Source organism: Abramis brama (assembly GCF_963993115.1).
Source record: "Abramis brama genome assembly, chromosome: 13".
Lineage (NCBI taxonomy): Eukaryota > Metazoa > Chordata > Actinopteri > Cypriniformes > Leuciscidae > Abramis > Abramis brama.
Genome location: NC_139975.1, coordinates 19,407,479 through 19,434,406, shown reverse-complemented (window position 1 = coordinate 19,434,406; position 26,928 = coordinate 19,407,479). Strand labels below are relative to the sequence as shown.

Genomic DNA, 26,928 nt, shown 5'->3' with positions numbered 1-26,928 from the left:
AAAAAAGAGATATCTATACACCACGATACATTTGAAAATACAACCTGCAAATGCATACCAGATAATAAAGTATTTTAGAGTTTCTGTCAGTTGCGTATTAATATGGATGAATCTGTATTTAAATGATAGGAAATTATCATTTTAAGAGCTGCTGTTTGTATAGTTGTTGATTAGCAACTAATAAAGTACAAAAATAAGAGCCCTCGCCAGGCAGACATGACCAGACATATCCTCAATACTGCATGTCACGGTCTGGTGTGCAGAGGGCCTTACTTGTTCTTAAAATAAAATATACATGTACATGTACATTAAAAAGTAAAAGAAAAAAAAAAGAAGAATTTATAGAAAACTTTGAAATCAATTGTTGCCAACATAAAAAAAACAAGCTGAATACATTTACATGCTTAAACTGAATCATCAGCATATTTAAGGCAAGTAAAAATAATAATATAACATGTACATATTATTATTATAAAAAAAAAATAAAAAAAATATTTTGTAGCTACAGGCCATGCTGGGGTTGTAAGAAAAGCTCCAGACACGCACATTCAGCTGGATGCCACATACAGGGTGTAGTTCACTACTGCATACTCAGCACTTTTACAATTGTGTAAAACAACAGAAATAGCCCCATGTTGAAGTGAGCGGAATCAAACAATTAAAAAGTACAAAATATATTTCGTTTAGTTGCCAGCCACCTTCGAAAATGTATATCAACACACCGTGGGGTGTTTCCTCATCTTCCGATTACACAGGTTCCCTAAATAGGCAACTTCGTACTAATAATAAAAGAGGATGTTGGTTATAAAGCTATAATGAGAAATTCGAATTAAATACAAACGACCGATAAAAAGTCGAACTTTTCATTGACACGCGTCAAAATGAAACAACTTTCAGATTATGATCGTGTACTAAACAAAGTGACATTAAAGTGGGCAGCTTTTCTCCGCGCGCGCACAACTACAGCAGCGTTTTCAAACAAAGGCTCAAAAGTAGTGAAGGCGACTCAACGCCAACAGGCGCGTTAAACACCCCCGTCTCTTTAGGAAGGTCAGAAGCCTCAGAAATTAATGAACAGCACACAACTTGACAGCGTGAGAACGAGGAGGGAAAAATCCTGAAAAATAATTCCCCCAAAAATCCAAACTTACCTCGGGTCCAATCGAAAATGGCGCCGAAATGTAAAAAAAACGCACCAAATTTCATTGTACGGTCTCCTGCAAAGCTTTGTGGGAGCGTGAGCTGTACAACATCCCCCGTAGAGTAACGGAGGAGGAGTGCAACTGCAGTGTCGTGGCACGTTTACTACTTAGGCAGCACACTATATCCCCTCAGGATGTTGTCATGCCTTTTGGAGCAGCCAACTTGTTCTCTCAACAAACAAAGTTTCTGGTTTTAATGGAGTATATTCTAATAAAACCCATATAATCTTATAATTCAACCTCGTAATTGTTTCCATTAAACGTTTGGTAGCCTACTGGCTTAATCAACCATTATTGTCTGCTTCCTGCTTGTTTGTTCTGTAAGCTCTTGATTATTCTAAACCTTAAAACAAATAACTCTCTTCCTAATAGTTTTATTATTTTATTAGAGGCGATTTATTTCTACAAAAGTCAGCTGAAGTTACCATCACCTGACCTGCGTAATGACCTTGCAGTCGCCTGGCTGAAAATCTTGTGTCTCTCATTAAAAGAAGAGAAAAGAAACATTGTCTGCTGCTAGACAAAGGCCTTGCAGTGAGCTGTAAAGAAACATGTGACTCTGATTCCTGGTGTGTTCTGTGTAAAGCTATTTTATGCTAAATTGGATTTAGGGTGGAGAGAGTGTGTCGTCACACGGTGAAGTGTAATGTGTAGGACATGTTTTGACAGAAGTCAAAGTCTAAGTCATGTAGAAAATAATAAAGTAAAACCTTGGTAAAACTTAATGTCCTTTGTCTTTACCTTTATCTTAGGCCTAAATTAAAGGAAATTATTTTTTAGGATGTTTTTCTTGACAACTCCATGTTATTCCATCGGTGCTATATTTGTGGGTAAGATTAAGGCCTGGTTTCACAGACAGGGCTTAGATAAATTAGGGCATTTAAGTAGCTTTTATTAATGTGCATTAGAAAAAAAAATTCTGGTGAGCTGAATTCTGGTATTTTAAGATATGTCAGTGTGAGTTGCTTTCAGACAAAACAGCTCAAATATGCATTTTAGTCTGGGATTAGCTTAAGCCTTGTCTGTGAAACCAGGGGTAAAAGTTTATTCTCGTTTATTTTCTGTATTTTGATGACATTCAAGAAAGTATAAGTAACTATTTTTCTCAGAAGCATAAAATCTCTGAGAAATCCACTATAAACCTCTACAAAGGAGAAACTATGTTGGTAGTAATGGCTATTTTGGTAGTAGCCTAGGGGTACACAAACAATACACCAAGGCCAACAGTGATGCACTGGTGTAAATCATACTGAGGCAAGTATGGTTGAGGGGTCAAGTCACTGCAATTTATTATTTTAAAAAGCCAAAGGCTATTTTGAAGCATTCTAGCTATAACCTACTATAGTAAACAGAATTTGGCTGACAAGCTGAAAGTAGTAGACTTTATACACTGCAGTTAATGGCATATTTACTATAGAATTGTACATTTCAAATATCCAATATGTTACATATTCATAATGTTAAACTGTGATATATAAGTATTTCACAAAATCTAAAGTATCTCTCTTAATTAAAAAAAATGGTTTTTTTTTTAAAGCAACAAAGAGAATGCGCATGCGTTAAACGGCGTGCGCAGGGAAACGTCTCCAGGAAATGTGATTTCATTGGCTGTTTATCTGAACGGTTACCATTCAAAAAGGCACGCCGGTGGCCATCAAGTTTCGGATTGGTTCACGATGCCGTCAGTCAGTCCGGTAGGAACAGAAGGGGCGGGACTCTTATGTGAGCTGTGGGTACACTGCGGCGTCCAGAAAATAGATAAACAGCATGCTAACCTATGATTGACGCAACTAAGTTACAAACTTATTCAACTTGATACTGACACGCCAAATTGTCAAACAGAAGTTGTCAGAGAGGAGCCGCGCGCTTGTCTAGTGATTTACATGCGTTTGCCCAGCAACCCATCACGGACAGCAAGCTAGTTAGCAACGTGATGATGGCCAGCTGAACACTGTTGTGCATTCAACTTTTGGTATTATTGCGCTCACTGTTTAATGACTTAACCTTAATGCTTTCCTGCTTTAAATGTTGCTTTCTCATCATCCTTTCCACATGCACTCCAAAACTTGACTGGAGCTGTTTAGATTGGTTCTTGTCCGCCATCAAGCTAAGCTAACAGCACAGGAATAGTGTGCATGGGCCAAACCCCTTTCACATTAGCTCGCAGCTAACCAGCCGCCAAGTTTGGACCAGAACGTGGAGAGTTTTCTAGGAAGATACTCGGTGCACGTCGAACAAGCAGAATGTTGGTTTGCAGAAACCCACGGATCATTTCCTTAGACATTGATCGAGATCTACATTGACCCTAACAACGACACAAACCCCAATCTTTCTAAATTGGCTATAAAATGCACATAGTAAACTGAGGCCTTGATCTGCTTTGTCCGTTTCAACGATGTAGCTTTGCAACCTATGTGCTTTTTTGTGGCATACGTACAAGGACAATAACGATGAACAATCAAGGAACCATGTCGCAAGAGAAGATGGAGCTGGACCTGGACATCCCATCGTCACTTGTTCAGAGTGATGGCCACTTGAGACGATCTAACAGCGAACCCATGATAAACGGCCTAAGGTGAGGATTGATTTTATTTCTCGTTGTGTTTAGAGCAGTTACTGTCTTATGTTGGTATATTATGTTCATCTGGACCTTAAGAACATTTCGGAAGTATCTCTTAACCTGGTGAGGGTTGACCTGCCTACTTGACCATGCTGAAAGATCCAGCTTAAGCTAGTCGCAGACTGGTTTTTAATTAGGCTAAGCTGGTTTTTGAAACCTGGTAGCTGGAAACCACAACTTCCAGCTTAAGATGGGTTTGCGAACAAGGCTGCACATAATTTTGGGGCATTATGGGTGAGTTCCCACACAGTTAGGTTAGTTAGAACTTTGTCCAACAATGTGGAAATTCTCATTTGGCTTCACATATAAACACAATTATACACGTACACAAAGTAAAAGTTATTCTCACAAAGAGTTGCTTATCCTTTTTTAATGGAGTAAATCTACCCCATTCTTAAGAAATATCAGCACCGTATAATTTCCAGTTTGAAATGCATAAAATGCTTTTGAGAAATGCCATGCATGGCTGTTGTGGGTACTCTCTCACTGGTATAGAGTAAAGACATGCATCCATGCTAGATGAACATGCGTTGAGTCATCAGGGCTGCCAGTCTCTCAAGAGAAGACTGTGTTGGTGGTATAAAACTCACATTAGTATTGCGATTAGTGTTAAAGTTGGCATGAAATACATTTACAGTCTATATAAATGCATATTTTCGATCTTAGCAATTCATCTGTGCGTGGCATGAAATCAAAATGGACCAATTTATTTTCTAATTTATGGAATATTGCAGATTTATTATTATTTTTAATAATTAATGTGCCCTCGTCATCCTAATCCGAAATAACTTCTCCCTCTTGCAGCGTCTTCTCTTCTCCAATTACGTGTTTACCTGTCACTCACATGACATCACCGCATTAACAAACCACAAAGATCCAATCAATTCCCAATGGACAAAATGTCCCACCCTACTTTTTTGTTTTTTCTTGTTTGAGAAGCTTTTCACTCGGATGTGTCTTAATGGGGAAGAAAGGATGCAATTTCCTTTTCATGCTGACTTAAACACTACAACTTGTAGTCTACAAGGTTAAAACATTTTCAGTGTCATAATTAGACCTAGATAATTAGAACTTTTTCTGGTGACCTATGTAGGACTCCTCCAATCATTTAGTGCGTCTAAACCCCGCCCCCCACATTCATCTGCATCTGTTTTTGAGTGCAGCGCTCACATCTCAATCCAGTCAACAACTGATGCATGGAACCAAGTCTCTGCCCTACATTTTCTTGATATTACCCTGAAGTACATTACAATATGGAAGAAAAGCTCTTTCATTACTTCAGTTTCATTGTGACTTCAATGTTTAAATATTATTTTTTTAGTACATGAAAAGTTGAAAGTTCTTTCTCTTTCTCCAGTGATGCTTCCCAGGTGTTCCAGAGAGAGGTTCTCCGCAGCAGAAGAAACAGTACTACTGTTGTTCGACCTAATGTGGTACGTAGCAAGGTTCAGAATGCTGTGAATTAATGTTTTGTTTAATGCAATTTGCATATTGGATGTTTTATGCTTTTTAGGTTCCATCTTCGCCAGTACGTGTTCCTAGCACAAGACTACAGAGAATCAAACAGGTACAAAGTTTGCATCAACATTCCATGAAATATGACTTGAACATATTTCATAGTCTATGATCTTAATAGCATGTCAGACCCACCACTTTTATGTGCGCATATGGGAGTGTGTCTTAAAGTACATGCTGAAATTAGATTTGAGTTTTCGCAAACCACCAGTCTTTCTGAATTAGACTGGTTGGTAGTACCGCACTCCAACATAGTTTTATAGATGTGTAGAAGGTCACAGTGATATTTAGTAAAGTCACAGTGATATTGTAGATGGTCACAGTTGGTGATATTTCCTCATATGGGGTTTCTTATATGCTTGCTTGTTTGTAGGAAGAGGGTGTTGATGTGATGAACCGTGAAACTGCCCATGAACGGTAAGAGCTCACATCTGCTGAACCCCCAAGGCATTGGTTTATCAGTTGTTGACTGCAGGTTTTGTCTGTTTCCATAGTGTTCATAATATTCATGATCCTGTGTACATTCAAATAAGGGTTTTATTAAACTGCTCGCTCTGCTCATTGGTTGGAGGGAAAATCGTCAGTGTTTAGTGACATCTCTCCTCATTCCTTCCTCTGTATTTATTTTCCTTTATAATGTCAATTTATCTAGAGAGGTGCAGGCAGCCATGCAGATGAGCCAGTCTTGGGAGGAGAGTCTTAGTCTGGTAAGTTTTATTTTATTTATTTTTTATATAAAGAGAAAATGCACTACCCTTCAAAAGTTTGGGCTGGGTAAATTTATTTAATTTTTTTACTTGGTTTTTAAAAAGTCTCTGCACCAAGGCTGCATTTAATTTTAAAAAAGTAATATTTTTAACTCCTATTTTAATTTATTCAAATGTAATCAATTCCTGTGATAGCAAAACTGAATTTTCAGTAGTCATTAATCTACTAATTACAGGGTTCCCACGGGTCATGGAATTTCTGGAATGTCATGGAATTTTAAAAGGTCTATTCCAGACATTGAAAGTCAGGGAATTTTATATATTTTTTTGTCCAAGTCATGGAATATCAGGGAATTTAGTTTGTTGCTTTAAATTTGTTTCCATTTATCAAAATGTATTTTTTTTTATCGCGCTGTTTCACACATCTTTCTACGGGACCTTTGCAAAAAAAAAAAAAAACGGACTTTCACGTGCGCACTGCGAAACTATTGTGTGCGTACGAGAAAGTTTCGCGTGCGCACGCGTTACAATTTCCGGTTTGGTTATAGTGTCATTACTACAAATGTGGGAAAAGGGATGAGATGAGAGTGTGCTTGGAGCATGCCTCCAGAGATTTGTCTTATTATAGAGAGGTTGTTTGTGGACTGTGCTTTACTGTAAGAAAAAAAGCATGAATATCACATAAATGAATATCAGGTCCCATATCATGGATTACATAATCAGAGAGTAGCCTATTTCTTTTTGTTTTGAATTGTTTCGTTTAAAGACATTCCAAGCTATCTTCAGATGTATTTCTCATGTATGTGAGGCATACACCGAGTTTCGGTTAATTTATGATGAGATGCGCTCCATTTCACGCGCAATGCAAGTGACCGCGCTGGCGCCTCCATGATTATATTGTCTGCTATATATTTGCTTCTCATTTATTAAATACAGGCAATTGGTTGATGAAAAATGTATTAAAATTAAGATACAATTTATACAAAACGAAATTCACTTTAAAGAAAGGCTTTCTACAAAACAGCTCGGTGCTCCACAAAACAGCAGCCTGTTTTGCCATTCATTATAGGTCATGGAAATTCATCTTTTTAGTCAGTGAAAGTCAGGGAAAAGTCTGAGAGTGGGAACCCTGTAATTAATTAAAGGACTTCAAACTATTAAACAGTAGTGTGTGTATAACAATACAAAGTAAAAAAAAGTGCGTAATTTAGGTTAAACATGAATCTACGCTAACAGTTAATACAATTTTGTTAAAAAATCGAGTCTGCGTTATGCAGATGATATGCATGCTGTAGCAATGTTGCTGCAGTAGCAATGTTGCTACACTTCCTCTTTCCCTTATTGATGGGACTGTGGAAGGGAAAATGGAAGCATGCTAGAGAAAAGCTCATGGAGTCAACAGGGCCACCGGTCTCTCAAGATCAGACTGGATTGGTAGTATAAAACTCCAACACTGCATTAGTAACAAAGTGGTTAATTTGCAGTAATACGGTCATGTTGTGTAAGTGTACTAAGTGATTTATATTGTGTTTTGATTCAATAGAGTGATAATGATCTTGAGAAATCTTCATCGTCATCTCCAAAGAGGATTGATTTTGTGCCCGTGTCTCCTGCTCCTTCACCCACCAGAGGGATTGGAAAGAAGGTATTTTCTTCTAAAAAGATGCTAGTGTTTTAATTCAAGGCGTTATGCTTTGATTTACTTTATTCTTTCTCTCTCTCTCTCTCTCTTCTCTCTCTCTCTCTCTCTCTCTCTCTCTCTCTCTCTCTCTCTCTCTCTCTCTCTCTCTCTCTCTCTCTCTCTCTCTCTCTCTCTCTCTCTCTCTCTCTCTCTCTCTCTCTCTCTCTCTCTCTCTCTCTCTCTCTCTCTCTCTCTCTCTCTCCTCTCTCTCCTCTCTCTCTCTCCTCTCTCTCTCTCTCTCTGAGCAGCAGTGTTTCTCTCCATCTCTTCAAATTCTGGTGAGCAGTAACGGCCTGACGCCCAGCCCTGTTCCCAGCCCAACACGCCGCTTCAGGTGCGTTCTGCTTCAATCAACCCGCTGATGTTAGCCATAATATTATAGAATAATTAAAGCCGAGTAGCTGATATCACTCATCAAAAAGTTTGCCCAGCAGGAGGAGTCAGAGCCCGATCAACTGCATCAGGCCCAGCATTATGGGCAACCTCAAACGCAAAGGTAAGGGAGTGTTCACAACACATTTGCTTTTGTAATGTCATTAAACTTGGTGGGAAACCTATAAACCTCACTTTCTCTGTATGCTCAGGTGAAATGGAGACAGAAAGCCAACCCAAGAGACTCTTTCAGGGAACCACCAACATGCTGTCCACAGAGGTGTCCCACTTGCCTGAACTTAACACTTGGTGAGTTCTCTCAGTTGGATTTTATTTTAATTGAGTATCTTTATATAAGGAGTATGTGTATTTGGATGTTAGGTTGTGAACCAGGGTTTTTCCTGCATTGAAAGTATTTAAGCGGCCGCCAAAATGAATCCTTTGTCCTGCCAAAGATTTATTTGATCATGTAATGTGACGGGTGTTCTGCAGTATCGGTACCAGCTAATAGCTCGCTGCTTAAACTCTCCCGTGAGTATTTGTGCAAGTGATCTGAAGAGTGTCAAAGGTTTCTATTTGCATGTTTTTGCAGCATTGAGCTTTGTAGCCAATTACAGACATGTAGAGTGAACGCAGTGGCCAGTCAGATGTTTATCAGAATCCTCTCAAAACTGCGAAGTTTGTCCAGTGCCAGTTCTGCATGCTTAAATCCTTTATTTTAACCAATAAAGTATAAACTGTCAATAAGAGATTCATTGCACAGCATTGACGGCTTCAGTGATTAAAATGCATATCGGTCGACCGATATGGTTTTTTTGATTGACGATATCTTCAAAAGAGCGGGGTGGTCGAGTGTGTAAAATTAGAAAACAAATCTTTAAAATAAACATGCTTATACTTTAGATGGCACCTTCTTGGATCTGCAATCCTATTACAGTATTTTTCACAAAGTAATAGTTTAAAAATATATGAATATGTGAATAAAAAGTAAACACTGTAACTGTGCACTCAGTACACTGTTACAATAGATGGATGGATAAACTATATTTATTTTTATGACAAGATCATTTTACCTTATTTTCACTTTAAATAAAATGCTAACATTTTCACTTTTCTTCTGTCCAGTGATAATTGGGAAACAAAAAAGCAATTGAAGCCTAATGTTATTATAGCAATGTTTCTACATTTAATTGTAATTTAAATGCCACACTGAATGTTTTTCATTCATTGCACTACGTACGGTTAGGTTAGTGATTGACTTTTGTGCTCTCATCTCAAACCTTTTGCAGAGTAGGCTATCGTATGACGCGGCTTTCTAAAACGCGGCACTCAAGTTAAAATAACTTTTAAAAACAGCGTCTCTAGACCTGCACTTAAGTGCGTCTCGTGTTTTAATCACAAAAACGCGTCCTATGTTAATGACTGAACAGGGCATTCTTATTGCGCTGTTATTCAAGCAGACAGTTTGCCTCGTACATTGTTTAACAGCATTAACAAGCCAAAGAGGGCAAGGTTTCAACTTAACTAAATGCATATTAAACACTTGCATTATGTTCTTGCTCCGTCCATGCAATAAATGCACGTTCTTAAATGAGCTAGGTTTTCTAGCTCATTTCAATTTGGTAGTAATCGTAAATATTAATACACAACTCTGACTTTATTTTTAAGTAAATATTAAGATACATATTCACAAATACAACTCCTTGTAAATTACACCTTGATAGCACGCAAACATTTCTGCCCGTTTTCGTGTGTTTGTCAGCCTATGCATTTCTGCTACAGACTGAAGCGCACGAGTAGCCTAAAACGCGCTGTGCCGTTATTTTCAGTTAAAGGAAAAACTGCAAATTTCTGGTGTTATGTTTGTGATTTTGTTTGGGGCATTCTACAGAGACACCACTGTGTTGTATCAACCCGAACCGTGAATTTTGTAAACCATTACACCCCTACTTACCTCAAAGTTTGCATTGATTATTCTACGTTTACACTTTTGCATTGCACACATTGTAACATTTTAAGTTCAAGCGTTTCTTTAACACTTACTACTTTATTTTAAAGGGATACTCCACTTTAAAATGAAAATTGTCATCATATACTCACCCTCATGTTTCAAACCTGTATGAATTTCTTTCTTCTGCTGAACAGAAAGGAAGATATTTAGAAGAATGTCAGTAACCAGGCAGTTTCTGGTCTCATTGACATAGTAGGAAAAAAATATACTATGGAAGTCAGTGAGACCAGAAACTGCCTGGTTACTGACATTCTTCTAAATCTTCCTTTCTGTTCAGCAGAAGAAAGAAATTCATAAAGGATTGAAACATGAGGGTGAGTATATGACAGAATTTATTTTTAAAGTGGAGTATCCCTTTAAAATAAGACACAAAAAAAGATATTTGTGTACATTTTATTTTTGACTGCTAAAATTAATATTTGTTGTTTGCCTTAATGTGGATAAATAAAGAAAATTGGTTTAAATTCAAACTTTTCTACTTGTCTTAAAGGTTATAAAAAATGTCAATAATTATCGATACCGAATGATATGAAACATATTTTTTTTTTTGCTATATCGCACATCCCTAGTAGTATATTTGGATTCATTACTAGTTTTTTTAGAAGTATGGATGCAACAATACCATCTCCGCTTTCTAGCTCTCTTCTCTCCTTCAATTGAAATGCACACTGCGGTGTCAATTCACTGAAGTATATTGTCCACACATATTGTCCACAGCACACTCATGATCCAGTGTTTTCAGTGTCTCATAGTGGCTTGGTTCACAGTAAATGCTTTTAACTCCATCCTGCATGTGTGTTTAACTTGCATTTGTAAATTCAACTGGTACCAGTTAGGGTTGGGAGAAAAAAAAAATGTTTGCATCTCGATTCTCTCTCCAACGATTCTTGATCGATTCTGATAATTTTCTAATCTATTCTGAGCTTCGTTTTTAACTGCAGATGCACACTTTGCTTATGTTACGCTTGCAGTGTGCCGTCTCGCCCACCGGTCCTCTCGTTACAAATGCTCTATGAAAGCATAATTTGTCGTTTGGAATGCAGTGGGGTTATATATTAAAAATATGAAACTCATTGACAGAAGGCTGCTTTCAATTTCAAAGGCTCACGTGTACTTTGTAAAGTGCTCGTGCATGCGGCTGTGCCGACTCCGAGTGGTTAAATGTACTTTCATCTCATGCTTTTATGACTTGAAATTAATATAAACAGTCAGTTATCTCTTAAGGGATTAGATGGGACAAAGACATCTTGTATTTCAAAAGACATCTGTGCATTCGTGTGAATGCAGCTTATTAGATCTCCCGCTGTCTATGTCATCAGTAATAATCAAAACAGTAAAGCTGAGAGGGGGAAAAAAAATCACTCACAGCTCTTGAATGGAAAATAAATTCTTAAATACTGAAAGCATTTTTTGTTTATTGCTTGTAATGTTTCTTTGTTCCTCATTATTTAAGCTACTACTTACTATACCGGTTCACATTTGCAGCTGTGGTCACAGAAACCTAAAGGTCTCCCCCTACACTTTTCAGCCAAAAAGCTTGAGGGTTTAATAGTAATGTTTCTAAGTATATTAGTTGAATAGCAATAATAGTAAGTTGAAGAGAAAGTAAATGCAATAATTAATTAGATACTGTTCAATTATTTTGCCGTGGCAAGATTCTTATTTTAAAGTTTTGTCTTGTCACAACACTGGAAGTTCTAACTGATACAAGTGTTTACTATGTTAATTAAATGCTAAAGAGAATACTCACTGTTTTCATTAGTTTCATTTCTTTAACACAGTCTGTTTTTGGAAACTTGAATTTACTTAAAGGGTTAGTTCACCCAAAAAAATTCTGTCAGTAATTGCTCACCCTCCTGTTGTTGTTCCCAACCTGTAAGACTTTCGTTCATCTTTGGAACACAAATTAAGATATTTGGTTAAATCTGAGAGCTGGATCACTTCTCCATAGGCTTCTATGGGATCGAAACTTGCCGGCCCAGAAAAGTTAAAGACATAGTTAAAATACAGTGGCTCAACCACAAGTTTATCAAGCGACGAGAATACTTTTTGTGCGCAAGAATAACGACTTTATTCAACTATTAATTTTCTTCTGTGTGGGCTTGAGTGAATTTACGTAGTGTAACAGCGCAGCGCTTCTGTGTTGTACGTCACCACGTAGGCTCACTATTGGCCGACGCCGGTCGTGTGTGTGATGCGTGTGACACAACTAGGCATGTGGCGGTATCAAATTTTCATGCTGCGATTAATTGATTGAGCTTTTATCACGGTATACGGTATTATCACGATATTTTAATTGCTCGAGAGAAAAGGATGGATTGGGAGGGGATGTAGGAAAAAAAAAAACTTGCATCACAATAGGTGTGATTGTGATTGTCAAAACATTTGGTAACTAAACAGAATTTTACACAATTTTCACGATTTCAATTCAATTCTTGGGATTTGATTTCAATCTTTATTCAATATTGACTCTTTGGATTTATACTAGTAGGCTACAGTAGATGGCCTAAATGTTAATATTTCTCAAGAAAAAATCTCACATAATGCTGTAAACATACAGAGAGCCCTGTCAGCTGGTATTATTAAAGGTTACAAATTAACAAATTAAATTAAATATAATTTGATTTTCATTATTATAACAATTATGACACAAGTAAAAATATAATACAAATGTAATATAGTGCACATATTTAGCAAAATACTCCTCTATAGCTATTTTTTTTCTAGTCAACTAACGTGTTGGTCATTAAATGGCTTTCCTGAGGTAAATGTAACGTTCTGTGACATAATTGTTCACCTGCAGTTTTATTGACCTCTTCCCGTGGTTGAAAAACACTGATTGATCGATATTATGTATGAGGAATAAATACCTTTCGGTAAGTTGTACTGTATCTTTAAATAAAAAGTAACATAATCGGTTTACTTGAATTGAAGTGCTACAGCGATCTGTCACGTCACATTTACAAGCGCCAAAACGGTATTTAGTGTCTGAATTTCGTAATAAAATGGACAAAACCTGAGAGCTGAATTTTTTTTTCATATCAAAAGTATCCTGCTCTGTCTAGTCTGTCGGGTGTCAGTGTCCTCTTTGCTCCGTGAATTTTTTTTTTTTTTTTTTCTCTGCGTGAGAAAATGGATGTGTGGCGCGAGAGCGTGTGAAAAGTGTAAGGTCTCACGCTGAAGGCGTAGAGTTGGCAGCCCTGCTTTTTAGAAGGGGGATAAATCGTCGGCAGCATTCCTCCTTCCGCCGTGCTTCTTGTGAGGATTGTTTACATTAGACTAGAGTGTGCACTGCGCCGCATGCACAGTGCTTCTACATGTGGGGATTGTTTACATCAGAATGCGCACGTGTTTAGCGCAGCATATACGCAGTGTTTAAGCGGTTTGATGGAAAATAAACTAATGCGCGTTCTATAAATATAAATTCTGATCTATTATTTTTCACGGTATTTTGAAGTGCTCGCGATAACAATATCGTGCATATTCATTATCGCCATTTATCGCATTACCGAATACCGGCACATGTCTACATACAACACAGAAGCGCTGCGCTGTTACACTACGTAAATTCACTCAGGCCCCCACAGAAGAAAATTAATAGTTGAATAGTCGTTATTTTTGGGGGGGTTTGCGCACAAACTATTCTCGTCGCTTGATAAACTTGTGGTTGAGCCACTGTAGTCACTTGGACTATTTTGACGATGTCTTTACTAACTTTCTGGGCCGGCAAGTTTCGATCCCATAGAAGCCTATGGATTTCATCAAATATCTTAATTTGTGTTCCGAAGATGAACGAAAGTCTTACTGGGTTGGAACAACATGAGGGTGAGTAATTACTGACAGAATTTTCATTCTGAAACTAACCCTTTAAAATATTGTGAAATAGTATTGAGGCTGCATGGTATTGTTTCTATTGCTAATTCTCCATTTAAATTATATATTGAAATTACTGTCAAGTGTCAACTACTGTTAACCCCATCAGTGCTAAAATCAATGTTCTTTAACATTCTCACAGGAGTAATTTCAGACATTACGTTTAGTCTTTTCGTTTTCTGCTCAGTCTATTCACAAATATTATTGTGGCTTAAATGGAAAACTTTGCACAGAAGTGCCTGGTATACAATTAATAGTAAATGTAAATTGTAAATGTTGTGAATGGATTCCAGCTCTGAATAATGGGCCGTCTGTAACACGCTCCACATCTGTGTTTCTCCACCAGTCTGTCTCCTGATCTTCTGGATGGGAGTCTCAGTAGCGTCGGCTCCTCCTCAGATTCGCCCGCGAAGATGGAAGGAGTGTCGCCCTCCTCCAGTAACTCTCCCCGCACACCCCTTCAGGACCTTTCCCCCAAGTGATCCGCCGAGCGTCACCGACATCAGAGAAGGATTGGGGCTGCTTTTCTTCCACTCATTCTTTATTTGTCAATGCCTTCCCAACATGGCTTCTGTTCTTTTCCTGAATTGTCCTGTTACATTTAAAGGAAAGTGGCCCAGGAGTGTATTCGGTATGGGACAGACCCTAATGGCATGGAGAGACTGTGGATGCTTTTTGCATCAGCTGCTATAAATGGATGTGAGACGTGGTGTATAGATCTGCATCAAAGCGAACAACGTCACAGAGGAGGATCTTGGATTCTTTTTTTTTCTTTTTCTTTTTTGGTCCCTCAATTTGGCAATTATCTTTTTTGATAAGGCTTTTGAAAAGAAAACCGCTGTAAAAAGAACAGGCGCGTTCTTTGATTTACAATCTTAGCTTGCCAACAGGTATTGTATGTGAGAGTTTAATTTATTTTTTGGCTTTTGTTTTATTTGTATGTAAGTATGTACATAAGATTTGTGGCAAAACGTGCAGAGGCAAAAAGCTTGACCGGCAAACTGACAGCCGCCTCTTCTGGAGTTTTAATAGCGGTGCAACTGCACTTTAAAGGGGTGGAATATCATTTCGGGCTTTGTTCTGAATCTGCATATTTAATCTTTCAGGAATTGCCTTTTCTTGATTTTCAAATAGGTGGAGGAAATGTGTTTTTCAAAGAGCTTGGCACTTCGTTCTCTGTTAAAATGGTTTATGGTTGCTGTACACAACTAATGCAGAAGGGATTTAATATTGCATCTGTTAGCAACCACTAAATCCTTGATTTGAACACTAGAGAAACTAAAATGCCTGTTTCTCAACCTAAATATGTGCGTGCAACTGTTAATTTTCACAGCTTTCAGAGAATGGAGCAAAACATCCGGGCTTGGTTGAGTGACTTGTAATCAAGCAAATGGAAGCATTTGGAGGAGAATGTTTTTTGGGGGTTTTTCCAGCATTTTCAGAGGCTATTAAGTGACCCATTTGGCAGTTTAATAGTTAAGCAGAAGTGCACAAAGATGAAACCCTCCCCATCGAGAGTCATTTGTGGAATTAAATTTTTTAATGTAATCTACTGAAACTGAAATGGTGTGCCATTAAATTTGTATATAAGAGAAATTGTACAACTGTAGAAGTTATTCATTTGGGGTTTTAGTTACTTTAGGAAATGGTATTCTTCTTGTAAATGTTTTTTTTCTAAATTTCATTGAAAGAATGCTTTATTTCCTCAAGCATGAGATAATGTATCATAAATTAATTTGTGTGCAAGAAAGTGATTGTAAAATATTTTTCATTCAAGTGGTTTGAAAGAGGTTGTTTTTTTTTTCACATAAGAAAAGATGAAACTGCAGTGTAAACTTTTTCTGAATGTCCTTGCAAACAAAAAGTGGGTCATGTAGATCCAGATTCTGTCCTGTAGTAATGGGTGAAATGTATTTGTAGTTTGCTTTGGTTTGTTTTTGTCCTGTGGACGTGTCGAATTCTTTATTTAATGATTTTACTCTGTCCTGTCGACTTGTACAGTACTTTTAAAGCCTGTGCATGTGAACTCTGAGGAGGACCTGAGAGCTGTTGTGAGTGTGTAGCTCTCTACTCTTCCTAAACAATTCTTGTTCCCATCATATCAGAGACTTTCAGATCCCAGAAATAAATTATTTGTCCAGCTATTTTATTGCCTTGTCTCGTGATATCAGACTTGTTCAGTGTTTTCTGTCTGTGTGGTTCTTGTCTTTAAAAACACAATTGTCACAACAGAGGCGTTCACTGGTAATGGTTCTTTATTCTTCAGTACCCTTCATTTTCATCCCTAATGAAATGTTCTGCTTGACATGACAATGGACCCTTTTCTCAGACTGTGCTGATGCATTTCCACAATTAACTTTATAATTCTCAACTATCCCTAATGTTTCTGAAAGTGTTCTGCTGTAAGAACAGTAATTGCTAAGTATTACAATTTAAAACCACTTTTCTATTGTAATAGATTTTAAAAAGTAACTCATTCCTGTATCAAAGCTGAATATTCAGCATCTTTACTCCAGTCTTCAGTGTCACATGATCCTTCAGAAATCATGCTGATTTACTGTTAACAATTGTGCTTAATATTTTTGTGAAATGATTATTTATTTTTGGTGAATAAAATGGTTCAAAAGAACATTTATTTGAAATATAATCGGGGTATTTTTGGGTTTTTCATTCTACAACTATATCGTTTCAAGTTAAGACTGAAGGTATTTGTACACTTTCTAACGGTAAACTTGAAGCAATCCGACTTCATAAATCCACTAAGAATTGTGACCAGTTACCTAAAAATAATTGCAAAAATGGCACAGAAAAGTTAAGTTAGTTCTGAGAAAAGCAGTTACGAAAAAATATTACAAAGTCCGTTAAATTCCACTTATGTGACAGCTTTTATTGGTTGGGTGTGCATATAATAAGTGCCTTTTAAGTTTGGTAACATGTTGAACATATGTAATAACTTTTGATTATTCATATTCAAAATATGTGTGTGTTTCAGAGCTCATAGACCTGTGTGATGAACAAGGAGTGCTGAAATTCCTCTTTATGCTCCAGAATTCACAGGAGTCTGCTTGTGGACTGCTAAATGCTAGAGAGTCATTCATTGCTTGCATTATTAATCGTGAGTTTGAGTTTTTCGCATGATATTGATAACCTGAAGAGAATAGTTTGTGTATTTTTAAAGTAACAGTCAGGGGTGTGTGTGTGTGTTTACAGGTACGTCTGATGGGGCTTATACTTCTGTCACATCTCTACTATCCAGTGTTCACTCTGCTCTGATAGGTGCACTTGCATTTTGTACACTTGAAAAATATATTTTTTAATCAGTTTTATAATATATATATATAATATAATATAATATATCTAAGCATTATTTAGCTAAGAAGAATTTTTTTGAAAGATAACTAATATCCTACATTGTTTTCAGAGAATATAGATTAAATTAACTTGCGTTAATACTAACATGTTGGATATGTAGTGAATTCATGTTTAGACAAAATTACTTTTTTTGCTGTATATTAGTCTATTACAAGTTTATTATTATTTGAGTTGCATTGTATTTTATATTGCTGATACACTGTTGTTTGTTAATGTGTGTGTATATGTGTGTGTAATGACTGACTTCCAGAGACTCTGCAGACTCAGATTGACAATCTTGAGAAAACTCGTCTGAAGCAGCTTCAAGTTGTGGAGGCTCTTATGGCTAAATCAATGGAAATCAATTCTCAACCACTGCTTAAAACCGTGAGTGTTTTAGAGCCACGTCTGAACTTCACCGTTCTCTCATATTTGTTCGCCTGCTGTCACCTCGATTTTGTATTAGTATTAGTATTGTATTGTATTGACTATTGTATCAGCTTTAAATTCAGTATTCAGCTGCACTGTTTAAAAAAATCTTGTTAAATTTACTGTATACTGTGGCCAGATATTCACGGTAAGACATACACAGACGTACCTGTAAAACAACTGGTAATATAACTTTATGTGAACAATAATCTAATCTTGTGTGTTGTTTTCATGTGGCTGTGCAGACTAAAAAGCGCAAGAAAGTTACGCATGTATCTATCTATCTATATATTTACTGTATCTGTCTGTCTGTCCTTATTTCTCTGTTTTCTTTTTGATGCTTCCTTGGTGAATAAAATAACAAAATTCTTTTTAAAAAAAAAGACTTTTGAATGGTAGTATACATCACCATGTCTTGCATTATAGTACAGTGGGTTTAAATTATAGAAACTAGTTGTAAAAACTGCTGTAAAAGGGTTTCTAAGACAGTTTCTGATAAGAGTCACTGATAATGTGAAAATGGTCCAAAGAGGGATTCATGTTCTATCTTGTTCTTCAAACTGTTTTGCAGTAACAGCCCAAAGTAAAACACTGCATTACTACCTGCCTACTGAGTATCTAATCCCGTTTCCTCTACAGTCCGAACATTACACTAAATTAGTTGGAAGACAAGTCAGTTTTCAGGAGTGCAGAAGTAAATGCTCTATTTCACCCATGTTATCAATCAGCTTATTTCTAAACAAACATTTTCACTGCAATGTTGCATTTTGCTTCTTAAACTACAAGAACTATGATTCCGAAAATAGAGAATAATTGATGTTACTAATAATACTTTTGAATAAAACTTTCAAGTAAATGCCTTTAAAAATCAATTTACTTTATTTATGTGGTATAAGGTTTAAGCAGTGGACAAAAACACCGTAACATTTTCACTCTTGAAATAAACAACAGAAATCCACAGACACTGAATATGACGTATAACAACACATTTAATTTCATGTATTCACGTTCCTCTACACCCCCTCCCACTTAACATAATAGTTAGCCGGACCTAATGCCAGCTCAGTCAGTGTTGGGCCTGTAAACACAGAACGCTCCCCTTCCCTTGCCCACGGATCTTTGCGTCTTCATTGTGTTTGTGACGATCATTTAAGAAGTTAGTTCCTGTTTATAGGGAGTTTCTCAGACGTACTCCCTCCATCCTCACAACCCTCCTGGCTGTTAATGTCCATATCTCCCCTCCTCATCATCTTAATAGTTCCTTTCGGCAAGATTGTTTCCAAGAGCACTTCAAGTGCGCAGAATAACCATTGTAAGAAGACCTGTGCGACATGGGAAAGTACCATGAAAATGTGCAGAATACAATCAAACTGGGAATATGATGCATTTTTACGACTCACCTAAAACATAAGCAGCTACGAGTTTCTTGTTAACACTTAAGTGGAGGTAGACAGGCACTGTGGATTCCTGTTCTCCCAGAGTTGGGAGCATAAGGGCTGCCATACACACCAGGCCTAAAAGGACAGTAAGGAGGCTGGGACCCCCAGATGCTGTACGGCTCTCTGTGCCAATACAAGAAAGAAGAAGCAGACGGTTGGAAAATGAAAGAAAGCCACCAAAATAAAATATAATCTCTCTGACGCCACCCAGTGGGAAATTTAGTTACAGCTAGAGCTTTACATTAGAACTGGCTAGTAAGGCCCGCTGGCCAATCAGTGTTTTGCATTGTGTGTTACTGTTTTCAAGCAAAAGTGTGAGTTATATTACAGCTGCAATTTAAGAAAATTATTTTGAAACCAGAAAAAGAAAAAAACTGGTAAAAACTTACCATTTAATGAAAAAAGTTTAGCAGATATAAAAATACATTGGTAAATTTCATTTAGCAAAATAATAATAATAATTCTGTGTAGAAGAAATTGTAAAGACTATAATAAATTGTAAATTTATAAATATAATTCAATAAAAAAATATGAAAAAAATAAATAATTAATTGAAACTTGTATTTTGAGAGAAACAAACATTTCTGAAGGAATATCATTCTTTTTTCCCCTTATTTTTTTTGTGGGCCCAGTGAAAATGTTGGCGGTGCAATTAAAAATCTGAATTCCAGCAACCCATTTTACTTTCATATTGTGATGCACCTTTGACTGAAACATGATACTCAACCATAGACTTTAAAAAAAGATGGACGACGCCCCTTCGCTCTCTTCCATTGGTGAGAACTGAAGCCGCCAGTGTCCCGATATGGCGCTGACATCTTGGAACTTGAGTCTGCGCAGTAGCGATCTCGGGACCAGACCTGCGCAGTAGTGAGCACGAAATCAACGCCCCGCCCTCACTCTCGCAGAATGCACTCTCCCTGAGTGCACTTTTTTAAAAATTGATTGCAGTACGACAAGAGGCTTGCTAAAATAAAGTAAATACAATCTCCTCAGTCCTCCGAAGATCCCGAAAAAAATGTCCGTTGGTGCTTCAGTGACTACTTCGCTCAGAGAACCTGTCAATCACAGCTGTCAATCATGATGTTACACCACCACATCACGTAACTAACTAAAAACCAACTTATTTTTGAAACAGACACTTGAACTTACATCAGCGTGATAAAAACGACAGCAAATGAAAGAACCCACCTTTGGGAAAAAGATATTTGAAGTGTAATTTAATTGTTTGGTCTCATGTCCCATTGAATAACACAGGGAGGCGGGGCTTATGACCAATACTAGGACCAGTCACCGGCGGGGCGATCGAGACGTTTTGGCTTCACTTTTCAGGGCTTCTGCGGCACGCTTGTTCTCAACAATGAAAAAAAAAAAACTAGGACATGATTTCATTTTAATGCTGGGGCCACACCTCAAGATATTCGGGCCGATTTCTCCCCTTCCGACAATCCTGAATGAAGTTCTTTATCTTGATGTTTCTACAGATTTTCCTGTGGTGTGAGGTGTGTTAACCTGCTCGAAGAACGTCGGAGCCGCCCCGATCTCGAATTGTAAATATTCAACATGTTGAATAATTACGATCAGAAATCCTGATGTGTGGGGGGAACTGTTGATTGTCAGGTGGAATGAAACGATACCCAATCAGAAAGCGAGCTGACAGAAGAAGGAAGCATAACAACCGCAGTCATGGTGCAGCACAGAGTCAAATGGATATGGACATCAGAGATGGAGGATCAGCTTGTCGATTTGTGGCAATGTTCAGTCAAAAGCATTCAAAACACTATCATAGCAATTTCTTCCTGCCTATCGTACTAAACAGTTTATTCTGAAGTCTCGAGAGATTTTGCGAGATTTCCCGTTTTCACAGTCGTTGGTTGAAAATGTGTACGTGTGTGGTGTATTGTCTTCTTCACATCGCAGCACACCACACACTATAGGAGCAAAACTGTCAAATTTTATTTATGTCCTCATGTTTGTGGTCTCTCACATTTTGAAAATCTTATAAGATTTTAAATATCTTTTGGTGTGGCCCCAGCATTAGTGAATTGCTTAGATTTGGAAAAATGGTTGCTGGAAGGGTATGATTTTTAAATAATTGAGAGAGCTTAAAAGACGGGGAAGGTCGCATTCCACATTGCCTTTTTCTTCGGAAATACAAGCGCCTATGAATCATTCACAGTAAGAACCAGGGATGTGTGTTAAGAACGTGAATTCATGTCGACTGTGAAATGCACCTGTCTGGAATGCAGTCTGCTCAAAGAACACTCTGTCGGCAAGCTGCTCCTTCATCTTGCACTCCTCCTCCTGGGGCCGGACCTGGGGCTGCTCTTGAGCGGCGGAGGGCAGCAGAGTGGCCATTACTTCCTTCCTGCCCAGTGCCTTCCTCTGACTCTGCTCAGACACCTGCAGCCGGAACTTATCAATCACACCGTAATGACAGGCCCGCACGTCCCTATGGCGGATCACGCTGTTTGGTGAAAATCAAGAAATGAATGGTTGTGAAAGGCTCAGTGAAATCAGATTGATATTTTTCTGTTAAAATCTTTAGTGTAAGACTCGGAAACTTACATATCCACGCAACATTGCGGTTTAACAGCACCAGTGGCGTCCACCACGGCATACTTGTTTGGAGCTGTGCACAGAACTGATGAAACAACAAGCGGTGAGGAAGGAACCACTACAGCACACTAAGGAAGGTTCTCGTGGGTACTACCGACACAAATGCACGACTCACCTTTGAATTTAAGAGCAAACTCATAAGGGTTGTAGAGGGTGAGCACCTGCTTATGTGAAGCCTGCTCATCTGCGTAGAACACCAGCTCAGTGGGGAACACAAACACTGGAAGGCTTCCCTCCACTAGGTCAGGCTGCCGACTCTGCTTCTGCATTGGCTCAAGCTGAGCTCACTTCCTCCTCCCTTTATCGTATTCCCACTCCCTCTCCGGGCTGTAACAGTGCAGAGATCCAGTTCTAAATGAAGCCAGTTCAGCTCTTTGGCAGCATGACGTTCACCTCTGGAATGACAGAAATTGGGCCATTTCATCATGAACAGTAGTAGAAGGCAGGATTACAATTCATTTGAATATAAATAACAAAGCATGTCATAATAATAAAAAAATAGAATATGAAAAAAACACAAAAACTCACGTTCAGTGTGAATTGAAAGGCTTAAATCACTGACTCTGTAAAGCCGTGGCCAAAAGTTTTGGCAGTGACAAATTTTACGTTTTGCAAAGTTGCTACTTCAGTATTTGTAGATTTTTTGCACGTTTCTAGGGTATAGTGGAAAACGATACGCATTTCATAAGTTTAAAAGGCTTTTATTTGGCAAAAACATTCAGCAAATGCAAAGAGTCAATATTTACAGCCTTGACCCTTCCTCTTCATAACCTCTGCAATGTGCTCTGGCATGCTGGATATCAGATTCTAGGTCAAATCCTGACTGATGGCGATCCATTCTTGAATATAGGCCTGTTCACACCAAGAATGATAACTATAACTGTAACTATATTAGCGTCCACAACAGGGGCGTCCAAACTGTCCTGCAGAGTTGCCTGGAAGTTTCTAGTATGCCTAGTAAGACCTTGATTAGCTTGTTCAGGTTAAATTGGGGTTGGAGCTGAACTTTACAGGACAGTGGCCCTTCAGGAGCAGGATTGGACACCCCTGGTCCACAACAACGCACGATATCGTTGTTTATTCTAAGCACGCTGCAGTTTTGTCATCTGCTGCATTAAATGCTTGAGCTCTTTAAAGTAGGATGGATTCTGATTGGCTCTGTGCTGTTATCGTTATAGTTGTGGTGTGAACACTGCTATTCATTTATATTTAGGATCACATCTTTATGGTTATAGTTATCATCCTTGGTGTGAACGGGCCTTTAGTAGTGCTCGGAGTTGATCACACGACTTCTGCTTGTCTACTCGCCTTTTGAGGACTGACTACAGGTTCTCTATGGGATTAAGATCCGGGGAGTTGTCTGGCCAAGGTTCCAAAATTTCAATGTAAAGAATCTCCGAGCCACTTTATTATCGCACTTGCTGGATCATTGGCAGAAGTTGCTCTTGCAGGATGTTTTGATACCATTCTTTATTCATGGCAGTGTTTTAGGGCAGAATTGAGAGAGCCACCCTTGGATGAAAAGCAACCCCACACATGGATGGTCTCAATATGCTTCACTATTGGCACGACACGGAACTGATTCAAGGCGTTCACCTTTTCATCTCCAAACAATAGATTTTCCAGATGTCCCAAACAGTCAGAAGGGGGCTTCATCAGACAAAATAACTTTGCACCAGTCTTCTGCTGTTCAATCCTTGCACATCCGGCAGCATTTCAGCCTGTCTTTGATGTTTTTCTTGAAGAGAAGTGGCTTCCCTTCTGCCCTTCTTGACACCAGGCCATTGTCCAAAAGTCTTGGGCTCACTGTGCACTTGCACCCACTTGCTGTAGCCTAAATATTGAGCAAGTTCTGCACTGGTGGTGACACGATTCTGTAGCCGATTCCTCAGGAGGAGACAGTCCTGGCACTTGCTGGACACTCATGGACATCTTGAAGCCTTCTTCACTGCAGTTGAGCCTCTCTCCTTGAAGTTCTTGATGAACTGTTAAAATGATTATTTCAGGTGCAATATCCTTTGCAGCAATTTCGTTACATGTGAGGCCATTTTGATACAAAGCGACGATGGCTGCACGTCTTTCTTTGGAGGTAACCGAGAATTATAGAGTGTTTTAGCTGACTAGTACTCAGCACTTTCCCATGTGCTTATGATAGGACTAGTGAAATGATGTCGGGGTCAGTATGAAAGAAGCTTTAAACTGATCAAAAGTGACAGTAAAGACATTTATAATGTTAAAAAATATTTATTTTAAACTTTCATGTTCTTTTGAACTTTCTATTCGTCAAAGAATCCTGACAAAAATGCATCAAGGTTTCCACAAAAATAATATTAGCACAACTGTTTTCAACAGTGATTGTTTGTCATCAAAAGAATAAATTACATTTTAAAATATATTAAAATAGAAAACAGTAAATAAAATGGTAATAATATTTCACACTATTGCTGTTTTTACTGTATTTTTTATCAAATAAATGCATGCAGCCTTTGTGAGCAGAAGAGCCTTCTTTCAAAACATAAAAAAAAAAAAAAAAATCCAACTGACAACTGACCCAGACTTTTGACCAGGACTGAATGGTGGATTGTGACCCAAAAATGAACCAGGTCTGTTCTGATAAAGATGTGGATGGCTAAATAATGAACCATAACTAACTACGTAATTGAGCATACTGCATAGCTAAGATAACAAAATCAACATTCAAGAGGAGAAAACACATCCTATATCAGCCTTGACGTCAAAAGCTGCACATTCTATCAAAATGAAAAGGTATTCTGGCACAGATTCATCTGTCACTCATGCCGAAAACCATAAACAAAACTAAGACTACAGGGTGAAATCGCAAAAAGTATATACTTTTTTTTTTTTTTTTTTACAGTGGATTATCAGCTGCTATTTTAACGGTCAGAAATTTCATATGCATTTACTAAACCAAAATTATACATTTTCCTATTCAATGTGTCACGTGTTAATAATATATCATATTATTAGGCCTTTGTATTTCATAGTTATATTAGTAAATGTCAATATTTGATTTGAAGGACATTTTTGTACAATAAAAAAACCTTAGTACAGTGCTGAGTAACTTGATGAAAGAGGAGGTATAAATAAATTACAGATTACATGAATAAGTCTAATGGTAACAACTTTTTCTCTCAGACTTATTTGTGGCATGAGAATAATCAAGGGATGCTTCAGAAAAGTGAAGTAAACGCAAACATGAATTGATTCAATAAAATGAAGGCCAAACGAAACTGAAAGTCATGTGTCAATATAATCTGATAATAGTGTCAATGTAATAAAAGACTAATGGATGATGGCCAAGATATCTGTACAAAAACAAGGTCCCGCCTCCACGTGGCTAGTCATGTGACCATGTTTACTGAATTCGTCTGAAACGCAAGGATTTCGCAATACGATCTATTATAGCAATAAGTAAATAACTTCAAACTTAACCGACTAACATCATACTAATGAGGTCAATGACACAACATGACAGCTGGCAGATACAATGATGTCTGGGCTTTACCAAAGACTATTACTAATATCGAAATAAATACACCCATCAGACACGTAAGAAAAATACTGCCCGACTAAATGCTAAAAAACCCTCTTTAAATGTCTTCTGTATAATATTAAAATCCCCCATCAAATGACTTACGTCTTGCTTACAGAATGTCTCCAGGAGATCGGATAACGACGTGACAGACCTTTTGTCCTCTTGAAGGCTATTGAGTTTTGCTGACTATTAGCAGAGATATTTATATGTAACAGGACATTCATATTTTATTAAACCTGTACATTAAAGCGTAGATTTCCGACCTCAAATGTGATGTAAACTATTTCTTAACTACAATACATTTGCATGTCTAATGTTAAACTAAATGCAAGAAAGATGTAACGTTAGAGTATCTGCCTAAAAATGATTAGCAAACTCTGCCATTTCAATCCTTCGATAGTAATTAAGCACTTAAAAAGAGGTTCGGTTTGCAAGTTGTTACTGGCTAAAGTAATTTAACATAAAGTAAGACATAATATTCAGTATTGTTCATTGGATGTTGACGTATTGCTGGTATGGTTAACCTACAATCATGCTAGCATAACAATATTGCAACATCAAGATGGCAGTGTTTAATTTCACGTTATTTAATGTAGCTATTGAAAGAGTAAATACACCGAAAACAATTAAAAAAAAACATGTTTACCTCACTCCCGTTTACCGATATTTATTTCAAATCCCACCCCGTTTCCTTTTTCTTTGTCAACAATACGCTGCGAGGGCGCATTGAATGCTGGGATACTGGAGGGCTTCAGGAATTCCGCCAACGTCTTCTATGACGTCATTTAGAGTTTCACAAATGTACTCTCTGTTATTTATGGAGTTTTTACTCAGTAATTCGGAAGATAAATGACGTTTGTCGGTCGTTTTATGCTTATAAAGCTACTACTCTCTGGGTTACCGTTTACCCGTTGCGAAAAGTCTTAAAGGGGCAGTTCACCCTAAAATAAAAATTCTATCATTAGCTCACGTAAGTTACTCGTTCAGTGTCTTCCTATCTCCAGCAGAACACTGAAAGAGATGTTGAGCAGAATGACCCAGTCACCCTTCCGTTTCATTGCATCGTTTTTCACTAAAGCCGTCATTCTTCTGAATAGCATCTCATTTTGTGTGACAATTATTATTTTTGGGGGGTGAACTGTACCTTTAAGGTTTGGCAAAGCTCAAATGAAGCATTTCGTTACACACACTAAAAAATCAAATGAAATTTGAAAACCGCCATTAACAATTTCAGTTTAGGCGATTTTTTAATACCCCCAGAGTGAATTGATCTTGGCATTTGGCAACACAACATACATCATTTATGTCGTCTCTTTAGTTTATTAAAGTAAAAAAAAAAGTAATTCTAAAGAAACCCACACGCCCTTTAACACGATCAATGCTCATTCAGACGACAACACCGCCTTCTTAGGGCACAAGGACAACCATAGACTGTTAAAAAAAAAGGCATAACCCATAATCAAAACATTTGTGACCGCTTGCACACATTTGCACACTGAGCAAATTTAAAGATTTGTTGTTGTTGTTGTTGTTGTTGTTGTTGTTGCATTAAC

The 26,928-nt window shown here is 37.7% G+C and overlaps 2 protein-coding genes across 8 annotated transcripts; one reads left to right on the top strand and one right to left on the bottom strand.

The window, feature by feature from the left end:
* Positions 1 to 2,865: 2,865 nt before the first annotated feature.
* Positions 2,866 to 18,135, top strand: pabir2 (PABIR family member 2). 5 transcript variants are annotated; one of them, XR_014608683.1, is made up of 12 exons: positions 2,887 to 3,777; positions 5,180 to 5,255; positions 5,336 to 5,389; positions 5,711 to 5,754; positions 5,990 to 6,044; positions 7,588 to 7,689; positions 7,974 to 8,059; positions 8,160 to 8,221; positions 8,310 to 8,406; positions 16,974 to 17,096; positions 17,192 to 17,257; positions 17,604 to 18,135. XR_014608683.1 is itself a non-coding variant. In XM_084132562.1 (10 exons), the coding sequence occupies exons 1-10, from the start codon at positions 3,653 to 3,655 to the stop codon at positions 14,461 to 14,463; spliced, it is 849 nt and encodes a 282-aa protein (XP_083988688.1). In that variant the 5' UTR covers positions 2,866 to 3,652; the 3' UTR covers positions 14,464 to 16,125. The 5 variants fall into 5 exon arrangements, 3 of the variants coding, with proteins under 3 accessions (XP_083988688.1, XP_083988687.1, XP_083988686.1); XR_014608684.1 differs by having other exon boundaries at positions 8,148 to 8,221; positions 17,604 to 17,740; XM_084132562.1 differs by lacking the exons at positions 16,974 to 17,096; positions 17,192 to 17,257; positions 17,604 to 18,135 and adding an exon at positions 14,328 to 16,125 and having other exon boundaries at positions 2,866 to 3,777; positions 8,148 to 8,221.
* Positions 18,136 to 18,617: 482 nt separating this feature from the next.
* mospd1 (motile sperm domain containing 1) lies at positions 18,618 to 26,308 on the bottom strand. Of its 3 annotated transcripts, none has more exons than XM_084132563.1 (6): positions 26,022 to 26,308; positions 21,935 to 22,214; positions 21,769 to 21,844; positions 21,435 to 21,667; positions 19,162 to 19,323; positions 18,618 to 19,083 (listed from the first exon to the last, which is right to left on the bottom strand). In XM_084132563.1, the coding sequence occupies exons 2-6, from the start codon at positions 22,086 to 22,088 to the stop codon at positions 19,052 to 19,054; spliced, it is 657 nt and encodes a 218-aa protein (XP_083988689.1). In that variant the 5' UTR covers positions 22,089 to 22,214; positions 26,022 to 26,308; the 3' UTR covers positions 18,618 to 19,051. The 3 variants fall into 3 exon arrangements, 2 of the variants coding, with proteins under 2 accessions (XP_083988689.1, XP_083988690.1); XM_084132564.1 differs by having other exon boundaries at positions 25,478 to 26,079; XR_014608685.1 differs by lacking the exons at positions 18,618 to 19,083; positions 19,162 to 19,323 and adding an exon at positions 19,823 to 20,599 and having other exon boundaries at positions 21,272 to 21,667; positions 26,022 to 26,159.
* Between the last annotated feature and the right edge of the window lie 620 nt (positions 26,309 to 26,928).

What these genes read in the sequence shown, in the direction of transcription:
- pabir2 (XM_084132562.1), top strand. Translation starts at nt 3,653, where the DNA reads ATGAACAATCAAGGAACCATGTCGCAAGAGAAGATGGAGCTGGACCTG. An exon ending in CTGTTGTTCGACCTAATGTG is followed by an intron (nt 5,256 to 5,335) that starts GTACGTAGCAAG and finishes TATGCTTTTTAG; the next exon opens with GTTCCATCTTCGCCAGTACG. An exon ending in CCAGAGGGATTGGAAAGAAG is followed by an intron (nt 7,690 to 7,973) that starts GTATTTTCTTCT and finishes CTCTCTGAGCAG; the next exon opens with CAGTGTTTCTCTCCATCTCT.
- mospd1 (XM_084132563.1), bottom strand. Translation starts at nt 22,088, where the DNA reads ATGCAGAAGCAGAGTCGGCAGCCTGACCTAGTGGAGGGAAGCCTTCCA. An exon ending in GTTTGCTCTTAAATTCAAAG is followed by an intron (nt 21,845 to 21,934) that starts GTGAGTCGTGCA and finishes TTGTTTCATCAG; the next exon opens with TTCTGTGCACAGCTCCAAAC. An exon ending in GCAGACTGCATTCCAGACAG is followed by an intron (nt 19,324 to 21,434) that starts GTGCATTTCACA and finishes GTATTGGCACAG; the next exon opens with AGAGCCGTACAGCATCTGGG.